The sequence below is a fragment of the Aulonocara stuartgranti genome (genome assembly GCF_965226115.1).
Source record: "Aulonocara stuartgranti genome assembly, chromosome: 9".
Lineage (NCBI taxonomy): Eukaryota > Metazoa > Chordata > Actinopteri > Cichliformes > Cichlidae > Aulonocara > Aulonocara stuartgranti.
In genome coordinates this window covers 29,441,774-29,456,669 of record NC_138960.1, presented here as the reverse complement: position 1 = coordinate 29,456,669, position 14,896 = coordinate 29,441,774, and the positions used below count along the sequence as shown (strand labels likewise).

The following is a 14,896-nucleotide window of genomic DNA, read 5'->3' as shown; positions in this document are numbered from 1 at the left end:
TCTCTAGTATTTTTCTTTCAGAAATATCTATAATACCACTGTAGCCAATAATGGGTCTGACTGAAATGCTGACTATTGACTTTTTTTTGTGGCTTTTTTAGAACCAGGCAAGTGGGATTTCTGGGTGTTTGAATTTTTGGAATTCAACTGGAAGGATAATAGAAGGAAGGATTTTCTGGCCAAGTTTAAAATGTTACAAAGATATCTGGAAAAAAAAACAATGAAGTTGCTCCTGCTTTGAAATTTTTGAACTGTCCCTAAAAGGTGAATGCATCTAACCTTCAGACTCTCTACTTGTCTGTTCCACAGCATTTGCAGAAGCTGGACAGTTCGTATAGCCCGGAGTCATGTGTCTACTACTGCACGCTGTGCGACTACTCCACCAAGGCCCGCCTCAACCTGGTGCAGCACGCCCGCTCAGCTCGCCACCAGCAGAACGAAGGACTGAGGAAACTCCAGCTGCACCAGCAAGGCCTGGGAGGAGATGAGGATGGGCTGAGCCTTCATGAGCTGTTCCATGTCAAGGAGTGCCCCAGCAGCCAAGGTCTGTGCTTTTTCAACCTACTTTGTTTGCTTTAACTGTGATACTTAAGAATATTTGTTAGTTTTAAGGCTATTTCAGTTAATACTTTGGGGATTAACTTTTTGTCACATCTTTTATTTTTTTCTGGTGGAGTGCACACATGGCCTGACTTTAACATTTTCTATTGGCTTCCACTTTTATTTTTATTTTTGTTGTTCTTCTTTTTTTAGATTTTAAAACCTTGATATTAGCTGAAGTGGTCAGTTTTCTTTGTTTGAAGTCATATTCCTCAATCTTTACTCCTTAGACTCTTCCTATCTCTTCCCTCCCTTGCATCACTCTCTCTTTCTTCTGTCAAATCTCTCTCACTCCGTACTTCATTCCCTCCTTCCTTTGGCCTTCATATCCAGATCACGTCTCTCGATACAGGCCCGTCCATTCCTCCTAATCTCTCCAAAATGAGCATACTGTTCCTATTAGGCTGCTGCTCTTATATCTGAAACATGCACACACACACACATAGACATACACACACACAGTGTCCCGTGCACAGGGACATCCCAAGCAGGCAAGTCAGCTTATGAAATTTCACCTTGGGAGGATCTCATAGTGAAAGGCCTGTACACACATACGTTACTCACACACATGTATGCTATGGCTGCACAGTCTCTCCCTGGAGTGAGCTTTCATTTCCTTTCTCATGACCAAAGCAATTTGGCTTTCATTTAAGAGTCTCCGTCCTGCCAGCAGCTAATAAGTGTAACAGAACTGTAAAACATTCAGAGAGACAAAAAAAAGAAAGAAAGAAAAAAAAAAGATTAATCGTTTTTCTTTGAGTGGGGGGTTGGATGGTGGGTAAGGGGTTGCAGGGTGTAAGGGGAGGGGGCTGCGTTGTAATTTAAACCAGAAGACAGAGAGTCAGGGTCCATTATTTAGTCATCCCTATGTTAATGCTGCCGGGAGAAAATGAGCGCTTAACTTGTTTTTGCTTTGCTTGACCTGCAGGAGCGGGTGGAGTGGGGTGTGGTGGTAGTGCAGGGGGGAATGGGGAAAGTAAGGGGGGGGGGGGGGGGTAACACATTTTGAAGAGCATTCCAGCATAGCATTAGCCCATACATCTGTCTGTGTGTGTGTGTTTAGGTGTGTGTGTGTGTGTGTCAGCTCATGTATATTCCACCATGAATCTGCGCTCCCCAAAGTGTCCTGTTTATACTGTACATATACTCCCAAAACAGATGGGGGCCCAGCGCTTAGAAACATATGTGAGTCCTAGCGCACACACACACACACACACACACACACACACACACACATTAACAGGAGACGAGCTCCCTGTCCTGGAGTGGAGACTGCTGCTGGTGAATGTTTGGTTTTAATTACACATGGATCAAAGTTTCGGTGAGATTTGGGGTGCAGCAGAAAAGCATGCTTAGATAAATCATTACCTTACATTTTAACATAGCCACCAACCCCCCCCCCCCCCCCCCCCTTCTTTCTCATCTCCTCTTTTTTGCCCCCCTCCCTCCTCTCTTTCTTTCTCTCCTTCTTTGTCCTGCTTATTCCTCCAGCTCCTGTCCATTTTTTTCTCCAGGCCTTTTACTGTTTTTTTTCTTCTTTTTTGTCCTCCTCCCCTTCCCTTTTTAAATCTCAAACCAATGCGCCCAAGCAGGTTTTAAACCTGTCAAAAGCAATATTTGGCCGCTGCACCAAATTTCCAATGTTCCACTCTTAAAACGCACTAAATTTGTTGCTTGGACCCTCATTTTATACCTTGGCTTTGAGATGGCACATGGTGAATTTCCATGAGGAAGATAGCGTAAAACCTTAAGCGGACGCTGGCACCGTCCAAAATGCTAAGCCACTTTTCTGGATGCCCTTCTTTTGCCCACTCTATATAACTTTCTTCTGAACAACGGTATTCTTTCACATGGTACGTGGTAAATGTTTCAAAGGCTACTTCCTTGTAGCCCATAAGTATTTGGCAGGTGTACGCAGTGAGCAAAGTTACAACCATGTCAAGTAGAGATCAAACACTGAGAGTCAGTGGAATAAATTGGGCTTGTGTTCTTGTTCTGTAGTTTGCTAATAAAATCCGTGTTGTTGTATTTGTTGTTTATTTTTAGGATTTTTTTTTTTTAACCGATTACAAAATAGTTCCTGTTAGCATCACACGCTAGCCCGCCTTACGAGAGAGGCGATTGCTCCCGCAGTGATATATGATGCGAATGGGTTTTTTTTTCAGCAATGGAAAATGCTTTATAGTAGGTAACATTTTCATCCAACGTTCAGTTTAAGGACCCTCTGTTTGTGTATTCGTGTGCTGTTAGTTTTCTGGGCTACAACTCCTGACTCGAGCACTTTCTGTTCATTAGAGACTGGTATGAAAAAGATTAATTTAAGTGCTGACCGGTATCTTTCTCTTAAAGCCTGGGAGTTGGCACCAAGCCACATAATTATAGGCTCATTTGGGAATAAGAGTTCTAATGCTTGGGACTTTATGTACATGTGAATGGCTTTCATTAAACAATTTTGATGCTGATTTTATGGCCTAATTAAGGATACGGTACTAGAGAGACACACCGCAAGAATATAGGTGTTTTGAACAAAGACAGGAGTGTACATGCAGTACTTGTGAGCTTGTAAATGCATAGGTTTGCCGATGTATGTGTGCATTTGTGTGTCTTTGCGTTTTTCTGAGAACTTGTCGGTCTCTGTTGTCCTCTTGAGTGTTTAATTCTCGTAACCTGGGCCCAGCCAACTCACGCCTTTACCTTTGGTAAATACCGTTGTGAAGCGAGTGAACTCTGTGCTCGCTTGCCCGCTTGCACCCTTGCATGTGCAGCAGTTAGCACTCCCGGCCTAAACAGCAGGAACTTTTCACCGCAACCTCTCAACTGCGTCCTTCAGAGACAAAAAGCCCACTGTGTCCACATTTCTGAGATAAACCGTCCCTCTCTGTGTGCAATTAGAAATGATCAAGAAAATTGAGTTTATAAAAAATGCCAGTTTGCATCAGAAGAGCGGGCATAAATGAATTGCCTCTCAACACGGAGGACTTAGAGGCCATTTTGCTTTGAGGGTCGTCCAAAAGTTATTAGAAAAATTCGATATTTTTTGTACTTCTCTGCGCTCTGTAATGAAGTTACGTCCTGAATGGAGCTGTTTAGTAAAACAGCTAAAAAAGAAAAATATGACAGATTGCGAGTCATGGGTATTCCATCATCGGTTTGATAATTTGAACAATTTGTTTAGCTGGACTTTTTGAGAAATTAACAACCTCTGAAGCTTAGTTGTTACAGCGATTTTTTTCCCTTTTTTGCCAGCTCTGAATCTCTCGACCATTTGAGCATTTGTTTAACTACAAAGAGCATTTTCAGGAGGCGTGTGTGTGTGCGTGCGTGCAAGCATGGGTGTGTTTTTCTATGTGTTTCCTCGCCCATTAGCCCTGTGCTCCATCATGTGTAAAGCTCCTCATAAGCCAGACCAAGCAGAAACATGAGGCCTTTTCTGCATACTTCACTTTCTGTCTTTTTTTTTTTCTCCTTTCCTTGTTCCCTCTGTCCCTCTCAAAAAGGAAAGGGAGATGGGATCTTATGGAGGTAATTATGTCTGAGAATCCAGCCTGTCATCCATCCCTCCAACACCAACCCCACCACCCGCACATCTCCATCACTCCGTAAACCCCCTCCTCTCTCCCGACCCCAACCACCGTCACCCGACATGCATTAAAGAGGGAGGGAGAAGACCCTCTTTGTCTGAATCCCTGTTTTAAACAAAAGATCTCTTCTGACTTAGACCAGCAACACTTTTATCATGTGCGTGTGGGTGCACGTGCGAGTGTGTCCAGAGCCCTTTGTTTTCTCTGAGTGATAAGGCTCTAGGACATTTTTGGTCCTAGTTAAATTAGTGTAGCAGTGCTAACCATTTACATAGCAGCTGTAGGCTAAAACCTGAGCCTAATGGACTCTTATTATCCACATATATATGTGGCTGAGTGTGGATATAGATGCGTGTTTGTGTGCGTGTTTCCAGCAGGAGGAGGTGGTGGAAGCACGGCCAGTGGGAAAGTGTGCCATCCTGCCTGTTTCCGAACGCACAGACATTCCTTGTTGTAAAATGCACTCCGTCGAATTGTGTCTGAGCTAAGTCGAGGAACCAAAAAACACAGAGAAGAAAAAAGAAATCATCCCATTTTCAATGTGGGAAAGAGCATCCCAAACAGCATTTCGATGTGATGACATTGAAGAAACTTTTGAGGTATTAGGTTTTACCTCCTCCCTCAGTTTCACTTATTCATCTTATGCCTCGTTTTTTTTTCTTTTTTTCCTTCGGGTGGTGGGGATGGTTTCGCCATTCCAGTGGTTGTCTTTTTTCGGAAAGGTCTCTCCTCAGACAGAAGTCTATTTTCAGGGTTTGTCTCAGTAATTTGTGGCCATTACATAAACATTCATGGATGGCCAGAGGACTGAGAGAAAGGATGCAACACACACCCAGATCTAGCAAAACCACTAGAGTTAGCATAGCGGTCGCCATTTTCTCTTTTAAGTTGTAGAATGGAGAGGGTGAAACCAGATAACTAGCTCATGAAAGGACACTTCAGCCCTTTATTAGGAACAGCTTTAAGCATTCATCTATTAGATATGTACATTTAGAACTGCTCTGGATAGTTTAAGCCGACCAGTTATAATGCATATCGATTTGCTCACATCCAGATGATTAAATGCAGTCATTTATTTTTGACCTTTTCTTCTTCATTTACCGTGACACAGGAAGTTACTTACATACTGTAAAAGGTAAAGTCCACAGATTTCAGTCAGATGGGATTCATTCCTCGCATAATAAAAACCTGGAATGTTATTTTATGTGTCCAACACGAATACAAATACAGGGGGGGACTATTCTGATGAGAGCGATGTGATTTTGCCCAAGAGGATTTTTGTAAAGCATGTAGCTTTTTATTGCCGTGCAATTAGTTGGAGACAATACTCTGCATTTTAAATCATTTGTCAAATCAAAATAAGACACATTCATATATGTATATTATTATATTTTCGGCAAGTAGCAATTTACCCCAAATTTCCCAAAACCATATTCTCTATGGCTGAGGGAGTAAAAGATGTGGTCATTTTTTGAATAATTCCATCCAAGCAAATTATAATTACTTTGTGGTCTCTGTGTGTGTGCACACAAAAAAAAAATGGGCAGGAGCCCGACTTGTGCCTCAGAAAAAAAAGTGCCTCGTTCACCATAAACTATTTTTGCAATGGTGTGTTGGGGCGGTATGGGCTCAGCCGATTGTTTTTCTTTGAGTTGAGCAGCTCTTTGGTGTAGGGGTATTACCCCGTCTAAATTGTTCCCTCATGTTTTCCGCCAAGGTTCTGTGCCCAACACACTGACAGTTATAATTTGCAGAAATTGCGCTGATTATCTGAATTAGCATACCTGACCAATGCCACATTAGTCTTATTTACAATACAAAGCCGTGGGGCTCTGAGGACGCATACTAAATATGACTTAACCCTTTGAAGAGGGGACTGGCGTCACAGGGCCAGAACGTCTTTCACGTCAATGATATCACAAAGAGCTTAAGGCCCCCCACTCCATATGGACCTGAAAGCCTCTGGAAGACTCCTGGAAAGGGAAGTGGTGAATGCAAAGTCCAAGGACCATATTGAAATCACAGGTTTACTGCAAGTTTTCCCCTTACTCTCAGGTTCTTTTGACCTTTGTCTTCCCATATTTTTTTTTCACCACTTAGCTGTTCTCCCCATCTTGTTTTTCTTTTCCTTTTCCACCCCCCACCCGCACCCACCCTCTTCACCCCTGTTCTTCTTTATTTTCTTCTCCCTCACGTCTATTCTTTTCCCTCCCCAATCCCTTCATACACCCCCTGTCCATTGACTCTTAACCACAGATGGACAAAACAATGGCCCATGTCACACAGCATTAAGACAAACAATCCAGTGATGGGAGGAGGGTTGTGTGGAGCCGGAGCCACGGTAACCAGGCAATACGCTCACTGGTCCAAGCAGCCACTAATCTCAGACAGCGATGATACAATTCACAAATGGACACTGAAGGCAGCCTGTACGCACACACGCTCACAGCCACATGCAAAAAAAATAGGAACATTAAGAAATATAGTTACTGGGCAGCATTTCTGCAAAAAGTTTTCTTTTCTTGTGTCCGTCTACACTCTCCACTCAGTTTCTCTTCCCTCATCCATCAATGGGAGGTATAGAATTGATAGCAGGTATTGATTACCAATTGGCTAAGGCTAATCTGCTCTAACCGGAGGAAGCTTTGCACTTACAGCGGCTGTCAGTGGCTTGTCGTGTGTGTTTCTATTCGACTGTGCAGCATTACAGTAGCAGTAACAGTATTTTTTTGTCTCAACTGCTTACCTACAGCATACTAATGGTCCAAAAGCAAGGCGTTACATTTAAAAGAAAAGAAACAAATAAATAAAATAACAATGGGGCTAATCTGGACATTACTTTGATTTTTTTCAGAAAAAGGGAAACGTATGTTCTGTCTGCCCAAAGAAGCTCCGAGAGACATGCCAAGTTTCACCTCCCTACCTATGTGAATAAGACCCATCTCCCTCTTGCTTCTTTTCTTCATCTCCCTAATAGGAAATTTGAGCACACTGTGTGAGATTAAAGCAGAGAATCAATGCCTTGTGAGCAATCATTTCCAGACAAATCTCTTTCATCTTTTTTTCTCTCACCCCCCCCCCCCCCCCTTCTTTCTCTCTCCCGTTCGTTTCCTCTCCCACCTCCTAATGCTAACAGGGGGTCCTGTGTCATGACATCCCTTTTGCTTTTATCATGTCCTAATAACATTCTGAAAATAGAGAGAGAAAGAGGAATGTGACAGAGAAAAGAGGGTGCTGGGGAAAAAAAAGAACAAGAAATGGATAGACTGATAAAAATCCATTGAATGAGCATGGTTCTTGATTTGTGCTTTGATGTGGATGTCTTTGTGCAAATTAGACAAATATGCCCGCTGCTTTAGTCATCTCGAGGCTCTTCAAGAGATGCCATCTCCTCTTGCCATCCTTTTCTTTTATAAAGGATCGAAAGAAGGAGGGAAGGAGTGAGTGACAAGTTCATTTAAGGGCAAAAAATATATACATTTCACAAAATGCAAGTGATTGAAGAGAGACAAGAGGAGGCTGAAGAGAAGTTTTTCTCTACTGTGTAAAATTATAGTATATAAGAAGTAGCCTGTACAAGGCAGTTGAATAAAACTGAAAATCTAAAAAGCTATAGACATAAAAAAAAATGCTTTTGTTTCTGCTTGGTTAGATGCAAAAGGTGTTTCACCTTGGTGCATAAGTCTAATGGGCAGGGATACACACATACACACACACACACACCTTGGCCAGACCTTTGTTTCAAAAGCAGGTTAATGGGGAGTGAGGAAGAGGAGCGTTGCAATTTTCTGCTCTTTAGGCGCCAGAGAATTCTCTCCAGTGTAAGAGAGACCAGACTCTCAGCGTAATAGGCATTTTACACCCTCATCACCCCTTGCACAGACACACACACAAACATGGGCACACGTTCCCCAGAAATGCGTGGGAGTGTAATAGGCATTCTATGGTGTGTATTGCCCATCCCTAGAGAGCCAGTAAGTGTTAGACATGCATAGAGTCGGCAATGAGACAATCAGCATGCTGAAATTGAAACCTTGTCTGGAGTCACACAGGAGGGGAGGACGATGTGCGAGAGGAGAGGAGAGGAGAGGAGAGGAGGAGAGGATTAACTATATAGACTGGAGGACCAGGGATAGGAGCACAGATGGCGGCAGGGCGAGGAGATCCAGAATAAGAAGAGAGGAGAGACAGAGGGAGAGGAAATAGGAACTGATGTTTGTTTAATTGCCTCATAAGTGATGACACAGATAATTATGTCGAAAAAGGGATGCTCCTCTTAGGCAGGGCCAATGAGCAGCTGTATCTGTTGTGCGTGTGTGTTTCATGCTGTCTCTCCCTATAGCCCCATCAACTGTTGTCCCCTCAAGCCACATCAAGTATAGGACACCATTAAAGCAGTGCGGTTTACGTCATATCAAATCATTCAGCTTAATTAACAGACAAGCACACACTCAAAACACACAGACACACACTCATCATTTGGAATCATTTTAATTACTCTGCAACATCATGATTATTAATATCTCTGCTTCGTATACCTGGGGATATGAAGGCGAGTGTGTTCACCTATATTTCCTGCGCTGCGCTTCCATGTGTGCAAGTGATGCTCCCTTGACTTCATATCTAATTGTCTTTTTTAATGACAATATTCCACTGTGTGCGGGCTGTATGTAATGAGTCAGGGTGTGTCAAAGTGCAGGCCTGAGCTGTCTGCTCGAGTTAAGCTCTTCCCGTCTACTGAAGAAGCCTCCAGCGTACGCACTCGCGCGCACACACACACACACTCAAAAAGACCAGTATCAATGTGGGAGTTCCTGTATCTGACACGAGATTAAGAGGGCCAAGCGGAGGAACGTCGAAGAACTGCCCTGTTGCATTTGCAAGAAGGAAAAAGGACCGTCCTGTCACACGCACGCGCACACTCAACACACACCAGCACGAGCATCCTGTGCTGTAAGTGAGCAGTAGCCTGCCTTGCATTATTCACAGTGGCCGAGTGATCGAAGCCTGGTTCAATAACACTAAAGCGGCGCATGCTGGAGAGATTTGTCTTACAAAACCTTGACACACACACAGGCGCACATATGCTCTCACACACATTGATTTTTGGTGGTGGGAATCTCCTAGGCTTTGGACGAAAGACAGGGACGAGAGGGGGCTTCCCCCGTCAAAGCAAACTCCCCCCATACACACACACACACACACACGCATCGTTGTACTTATTCTGGACTTTACACCCGGATACGGTGCATAGGCAAACACTGTAAGTGCATGTTTAATTCTCACAAAATGAGATCTGATGGATGGCGATATCATGCACGCGAAAACGAAAGAAAAAGCTGAAGATAGGCGGCGAAGGATCTGCTTCTTAGATCTGATGGGGTTTCATTTACTGCAAGATGAGCTGATGGTAAAAAAAATGTAAAAAGCAAAGGAAAAAAAAAGTCTAACTGATCATATTTCTGTTTTTTGCTGACTCCCCTCTTTTGCATTTTACCATCAGGGGGCTTTTTGCAAGCCAGGCAGAAAAAAAAAAATCATGCATTGCCTGATATGTCATATCATTCTGCTGTAGTGCGTGTGTGTGTGTTTTTGCACAGGAGTGTTCAATTTGAAAGCCTTCACTTGATTTGAATGGAAATTTTTCTTATACATCAGCCACTTCATTCAGTTTCTTATTTTCTTCTGAGTGGCACAAGCAGCGCCCTCCGGCGTTTTTGACATATTAACATGTATTGACAAGCCAGCGCTCGCATGCCTGTAAACACACAGCACAAACACACGCGTATACACACACACCTCTGTCCCCCGAAGACCTGTGATCAACCATACCCAATCCCTTGTAATCATTTGGAGCACCCACACACACACACACATACACGCGTACACACATGCACATGTATTTTCAGCTTCAATCCAGAGTAATGGTTTGGGGCAGGGGCTGAAGCAGTGGGCTTCTTTCCCTTAGCCCCAGTGTCTTAAGCTGCCATTGATTAAATGTTAACTGATATACTCGGCCCTGGCAATCTTGTTAGAGCTGGAGCAGGCAGGCAGCTAGACAGACAGTTTAGGACCTGCACCCTCCTGATCAATAGCACAGATAAAGATTTCATCCATCAATGAGCTCCCAAAACAAAAGGTATCTGATACCTGATTAGGCCCGCGGGGACACACGCGCGCGCACACACACAGATATGAGCATAAACACACTTTTACATGGCCACATGGGCTTCAGGCACATGAAGCGATCACACACACACACACACACATACGCGCGTTTGGATCAGGTAAATACTTAATTTAAAAATCTGTATATAAGCTTAAATAAGCGCACACTTCTCACACACATTCTTTTCACTCACTTATTTTGTCCAGAATAATACCTCTAACAACCCCATCTGAAGTCAATCAGTTCCACACCTAATGGTGTAATTACGACAGATACGCACTCACGCTGAAGCGCACACTCCCCTGACACACACACACACACACACACACACACACACACACACACACACACACACACACACACACACATATACACAGTCAAGTTTGCAGATAAGACAGTCCTGACTTTTCCCGGATGAAGGTTAATTATGCTGTGTAAGTTCACTTAGGTGTGGGGTTGCGTTTATCCAAAGAGGTGTATATATGTGTCTATATATGCACGTGTGTATGTGTGTGCACGGCTATTTAGATTGCACGTGCATGCCAAAGGCACCACAAAATGGAAGAATCAATGTCTGGGCGACCACTGCTGTTAACGTGTATCAATAATGTTCCCCCATCTTCTTTCTCAGCTATTGTCACAAGGCAATTTGAAAGTCCAAGCCTTTGCCGCAATTAAGACTTAATTATAAATCAATAAAAGAAGTCATTTGAATATTGATTTTTCCTTTTTCTTCATATTGTTAATATATTCCACACCCTGTCTGTGATTTTTTTTTCCCTTCTGTTTTTGTTACAATTTTAAGGGGAATCAATATTTCCCTTTACAGTCATTCGAGAAGTGTTTTGGCGTAATTGGAGCCAAAAACACAACAGGATGTCTTGATGGGGTTTGATACCCAGAGGTGGTCAGGGGGTGAAAATGTCACAGACCCTTAAATTGTGATGGATTCCCCCCCCCCCCCCCCCCCCCAAAAAAAAAAAAGAAAGAAAAAGAAAAGAAGAGCTAATGATACTTTATAGCACTCGAACAGTGATCTCATTTTGGGAGATTTTGGGTGACATTTGTTGTCACGATGCCAAAAACGCATTTCCATAATTTTCACGGCTGACATTTTCTTTGATATGACACTGTATCAGAGCACACTCCAGAAATGATATCAATGCACCCCAGTAACCTGCATTTCATTTGATTAAATGATATCTTTGCTGTTTTATTTTCCTGCTCAGCCATTTTGAAGGGCTGTGAGATTTTCAAGTGGCGTGTCAGGGGCCGGGAGTCTAATGCATGGAAACATGGTGCTTTCTGTTTTCTGACGGCTAGCAGAGATAAGGTAGAGATATGGCTCTAGTACTGGCTCAAATCTAAAACAGATCCTGCTTGGGGGGAGGGGGGTGGTGGTTGGGGGAGTTTAGAAAGTGAAGGAGGGGAGGGAGGAGGAGGAAGGGAGGGGTGGAAGTAGTAAGAAAAGGGAATATTATCAATCCTCTAAGTGTCTGGCGGTGTCTCTCTTTCTTTCCCTCTTTCTCTCGCTCTTTTTCTCCCCACTCTCCTTCAGTAATCTGATTTATTCGAAGCATATGTGTGCTGCTCTGTCTTTGTCTGCTTCTATTAGGGCCAGTGGGGGCCCATATGACATTGTTTAGCCAGTAATGAAATGGACATTTTTTGCATGTTTTTGAGAAAGTCAGAGGAAAGCCAACACTCCTTATTTGTAACTGTCTGCGAATACCATCTCCAGGCCCAGGTCTATGCATGTGTGTGTGTGTGTTGCGTGTGAACATGTGTGACTATGTGTTACAGGTTCCATGTAGTCATTTTGGAGACGAATCTGAGCAACCTAATGAATATTTTGGCTTGAAGATATTTTTTTCCCTTCTTCTGTTGCTTCTTATGAGTTCTGCCATCCTCTCTGACCTTAACACATTAGAGGCCCTGATGATGAACACATTTTTTGTTCTGCGCATGCCTCTATGACAAAAGACGTGTCACATATAAAAATGGTTAAGCGCTAATGGAAGCTACATGGTGCTCGACTGAAGTCCGCATCGGTAACAAATACAGTTACCGAAAACCATTTGAAATTAATAAAGTGACTGGAAACACGGTTAGGTTTTTTTTTGTCATCTTTATATGTGTAAAATACACATTTTTAAACATTTCGTTTATCTGTCCTTTCTGTCTACTCAAATCTTCCCTTTGTTTTTCATCCAGGATTACAGTCTTGTTTTTTGGTGGCTCTGAAAGCAGATGGTTTTATGCAGCTAAAAACGGGACAGTAGCCCAATAGGATAAAGATCTGTTTAAGCATTATCCATTTGGCCACTGCCCGTCACAGGCCTATTTTAAGCATAGACACACACACACACGCAGCCATTCTCTTAAACCATGGCAGCCATTTTATTAGATTCCCTGTTTTCAGGCCTCGTATTAGTTCTCGGAAAATAAATGAACCTTGAATACATGACAAGGACCGGTCTGGTCAGTTGAAAACTATATCTATCCTGCTCGTATCTTTGTTTACCAGTGTAGTGATGGATGGAGAGATAACGGGTAAATGGTGGCGCACAGGAACAGATGGGATAGGTATATGGACGGATAGCTGTGTGAAAAGATAGAAAAATAGATGGACAGATAGATAGATAAATGGATGGATAGCTAGACAGATGAATGAGACAGGGAGATCTTGTTGGGCTGATAGAGTTGAGCAGGTATGCCGAGAAACAGCTGCTTTCTTCATTAGGTTCATCTATCGATCTCGGACCCTTGTTTTGTGCGTGTGTGTGTGTGTGTTTGAGGGAGAGGAGAAAGACAGCAGGCTCTGTAGATAAGTGCTGGTAATAGAACAGAATGAATTCTTATCACAGAGATGGGAAGGCCATTAACCCTCAGCTCCTAGTTCTCTCTCTTGCGCTCTCTTTTTCTCCCTCCCACCGTCCTCCGGTCTGGACCTGACAGGTTCATGTTGGCAGGTGTGTGTGATATTTCCACTATGTGTGTGAGACTCTCCAAGTGCGTGCATGTGTGCGCATCTCAGCTGCCGCTGCGCAGACTGCCCTATTGGCCAGATGTTTATAATCAGGGGCTAGATAAATATTGGCCCGAGGAATCATAAAAGACCGGGAAGAAACAGAGAATAGAGAAGAGACGGGAGGAGATGAAACAGAGGAGAGGAATCTTCTTTTCAAATTATTCTTAAATCCCTCAGTAAGCATGCCGTGCCGCCTCCTCAGTTCACCTACTCAGCCTAAGGTGATTCAAAAAGCCGAAATGCAATATGGCTGTTGTGTAAGATGCAGGTGTGTGTGTGTGTGCACGTGTGGAGGTGTACAGTAGGTGTGTTAGCCTATTGTATAAGGCCAGGTGTTGGGGCAACTTTTTTTTTATCCACCAGTGAAACTTTTGAAGTCATATTTTTGTCCTGTGAAAACCCTTTTTGTATTTGCCATTAAAGAATCATTAACACCACCCTCCACACACACACACACACACACACACACACACACACACACACACACACACACACAGACACACACAAACCCATCCACCCAGTGCCCACAGCACTGAAAATGAAACCCTTCTTAACACGAAACAACAGTTTCTGTCTGCGCAGCAAGCAAGACATGCAAGCCTTTAATCTTGGCTATGTTTATTCATATGATTTTTTTTTCTCCCCCCTCTTTTTTTTTCCAAAAGGGTAATAGGTGTTTTGTTAGTCGCCTGCAAGACAGCAGAGCGAGCAATTTGAGCGAAAGAAAATACAATGAAGAGTCTCAGGAAGTCGTAATTGACAACAACAAAGCAAATTTGGAGCTGCTGATACAAGCATTTTTTACACAAAAAGTCATTTTTTTCAGCTTATTCTGTCAGTTCAACTTATTGACATTCACACCAGGAGCGAATTAAATGTGACAATCCTATTGTCTGGCTTTCAGAGTCGACCTGAAACTATATATATATATATATATATATATATATATATATATATATATATATATATTCATCCAGGATTACAGTCTTGTTTTTTGGTGGCTCTGAAAGCAGATGGTTTTATGCATTATTTTCGATATATATATATATATATATATATATATATAAATATATATATATATATATATATATATATATATATATATATATATATATATATATATATATATATATATATAATATAAAAATATAAATATAAAAATCTTTTTTTTCTTGCTGGTGTAATAAGTTTGCGTGTTTTTAACAATAAATGGCTCAGTGTGGGTGGATTTGAGAGTGTGGATGGAAACATGTGTGTTTGCTTGTGCTGGTGTGTTTACATGTTAGCATGTGGGCTGTGGACTTATGTGCATGAAATGCATTGAAAGCTGCGTAGGAGTAAATGTGTGTTATACGCAGAGATATTCATGGTTAGGTGTGTGTGTGAGGGGGAGAGAGGGAAAGCGTGTGCGGGTGTGTGTGTGTGTGTGTGTGTGTGTGTGTGTGTGTGTGTGTGTGTGTGTGTGTGTGAGTGAGTTATTCCCAGGCCCTGTGCAGGAGCTGTAGACCCTCTCTG

At 42.7% G+C, this 14,896-nt stretch overlaps 1 protein-coding gene across 5 annotated transcripts in view; it reads left to right on the top strand.

The window, feature by feature from the left end:
* Positions 1-14,896, top strand: part of zfhx4 (zinc finger homeobox 4) — a 172,199-nt gene that overhangs the window by 133,375 nt on the left and 23,928 nt on the right. For all 5 annotated transcript variants that reach the window (XM_082547700.1, XM_082547699.1, XM_082547701.1 and 2 more), the window contains exon 6: positions 310-544. In XM_082547700.1, the coding sequence (XP_082403826.1) occupies positions 310-544 (235 nt within the window). The remainder of the gene's footprint in view (positions 1-309; positions 545-14,896) is intronic.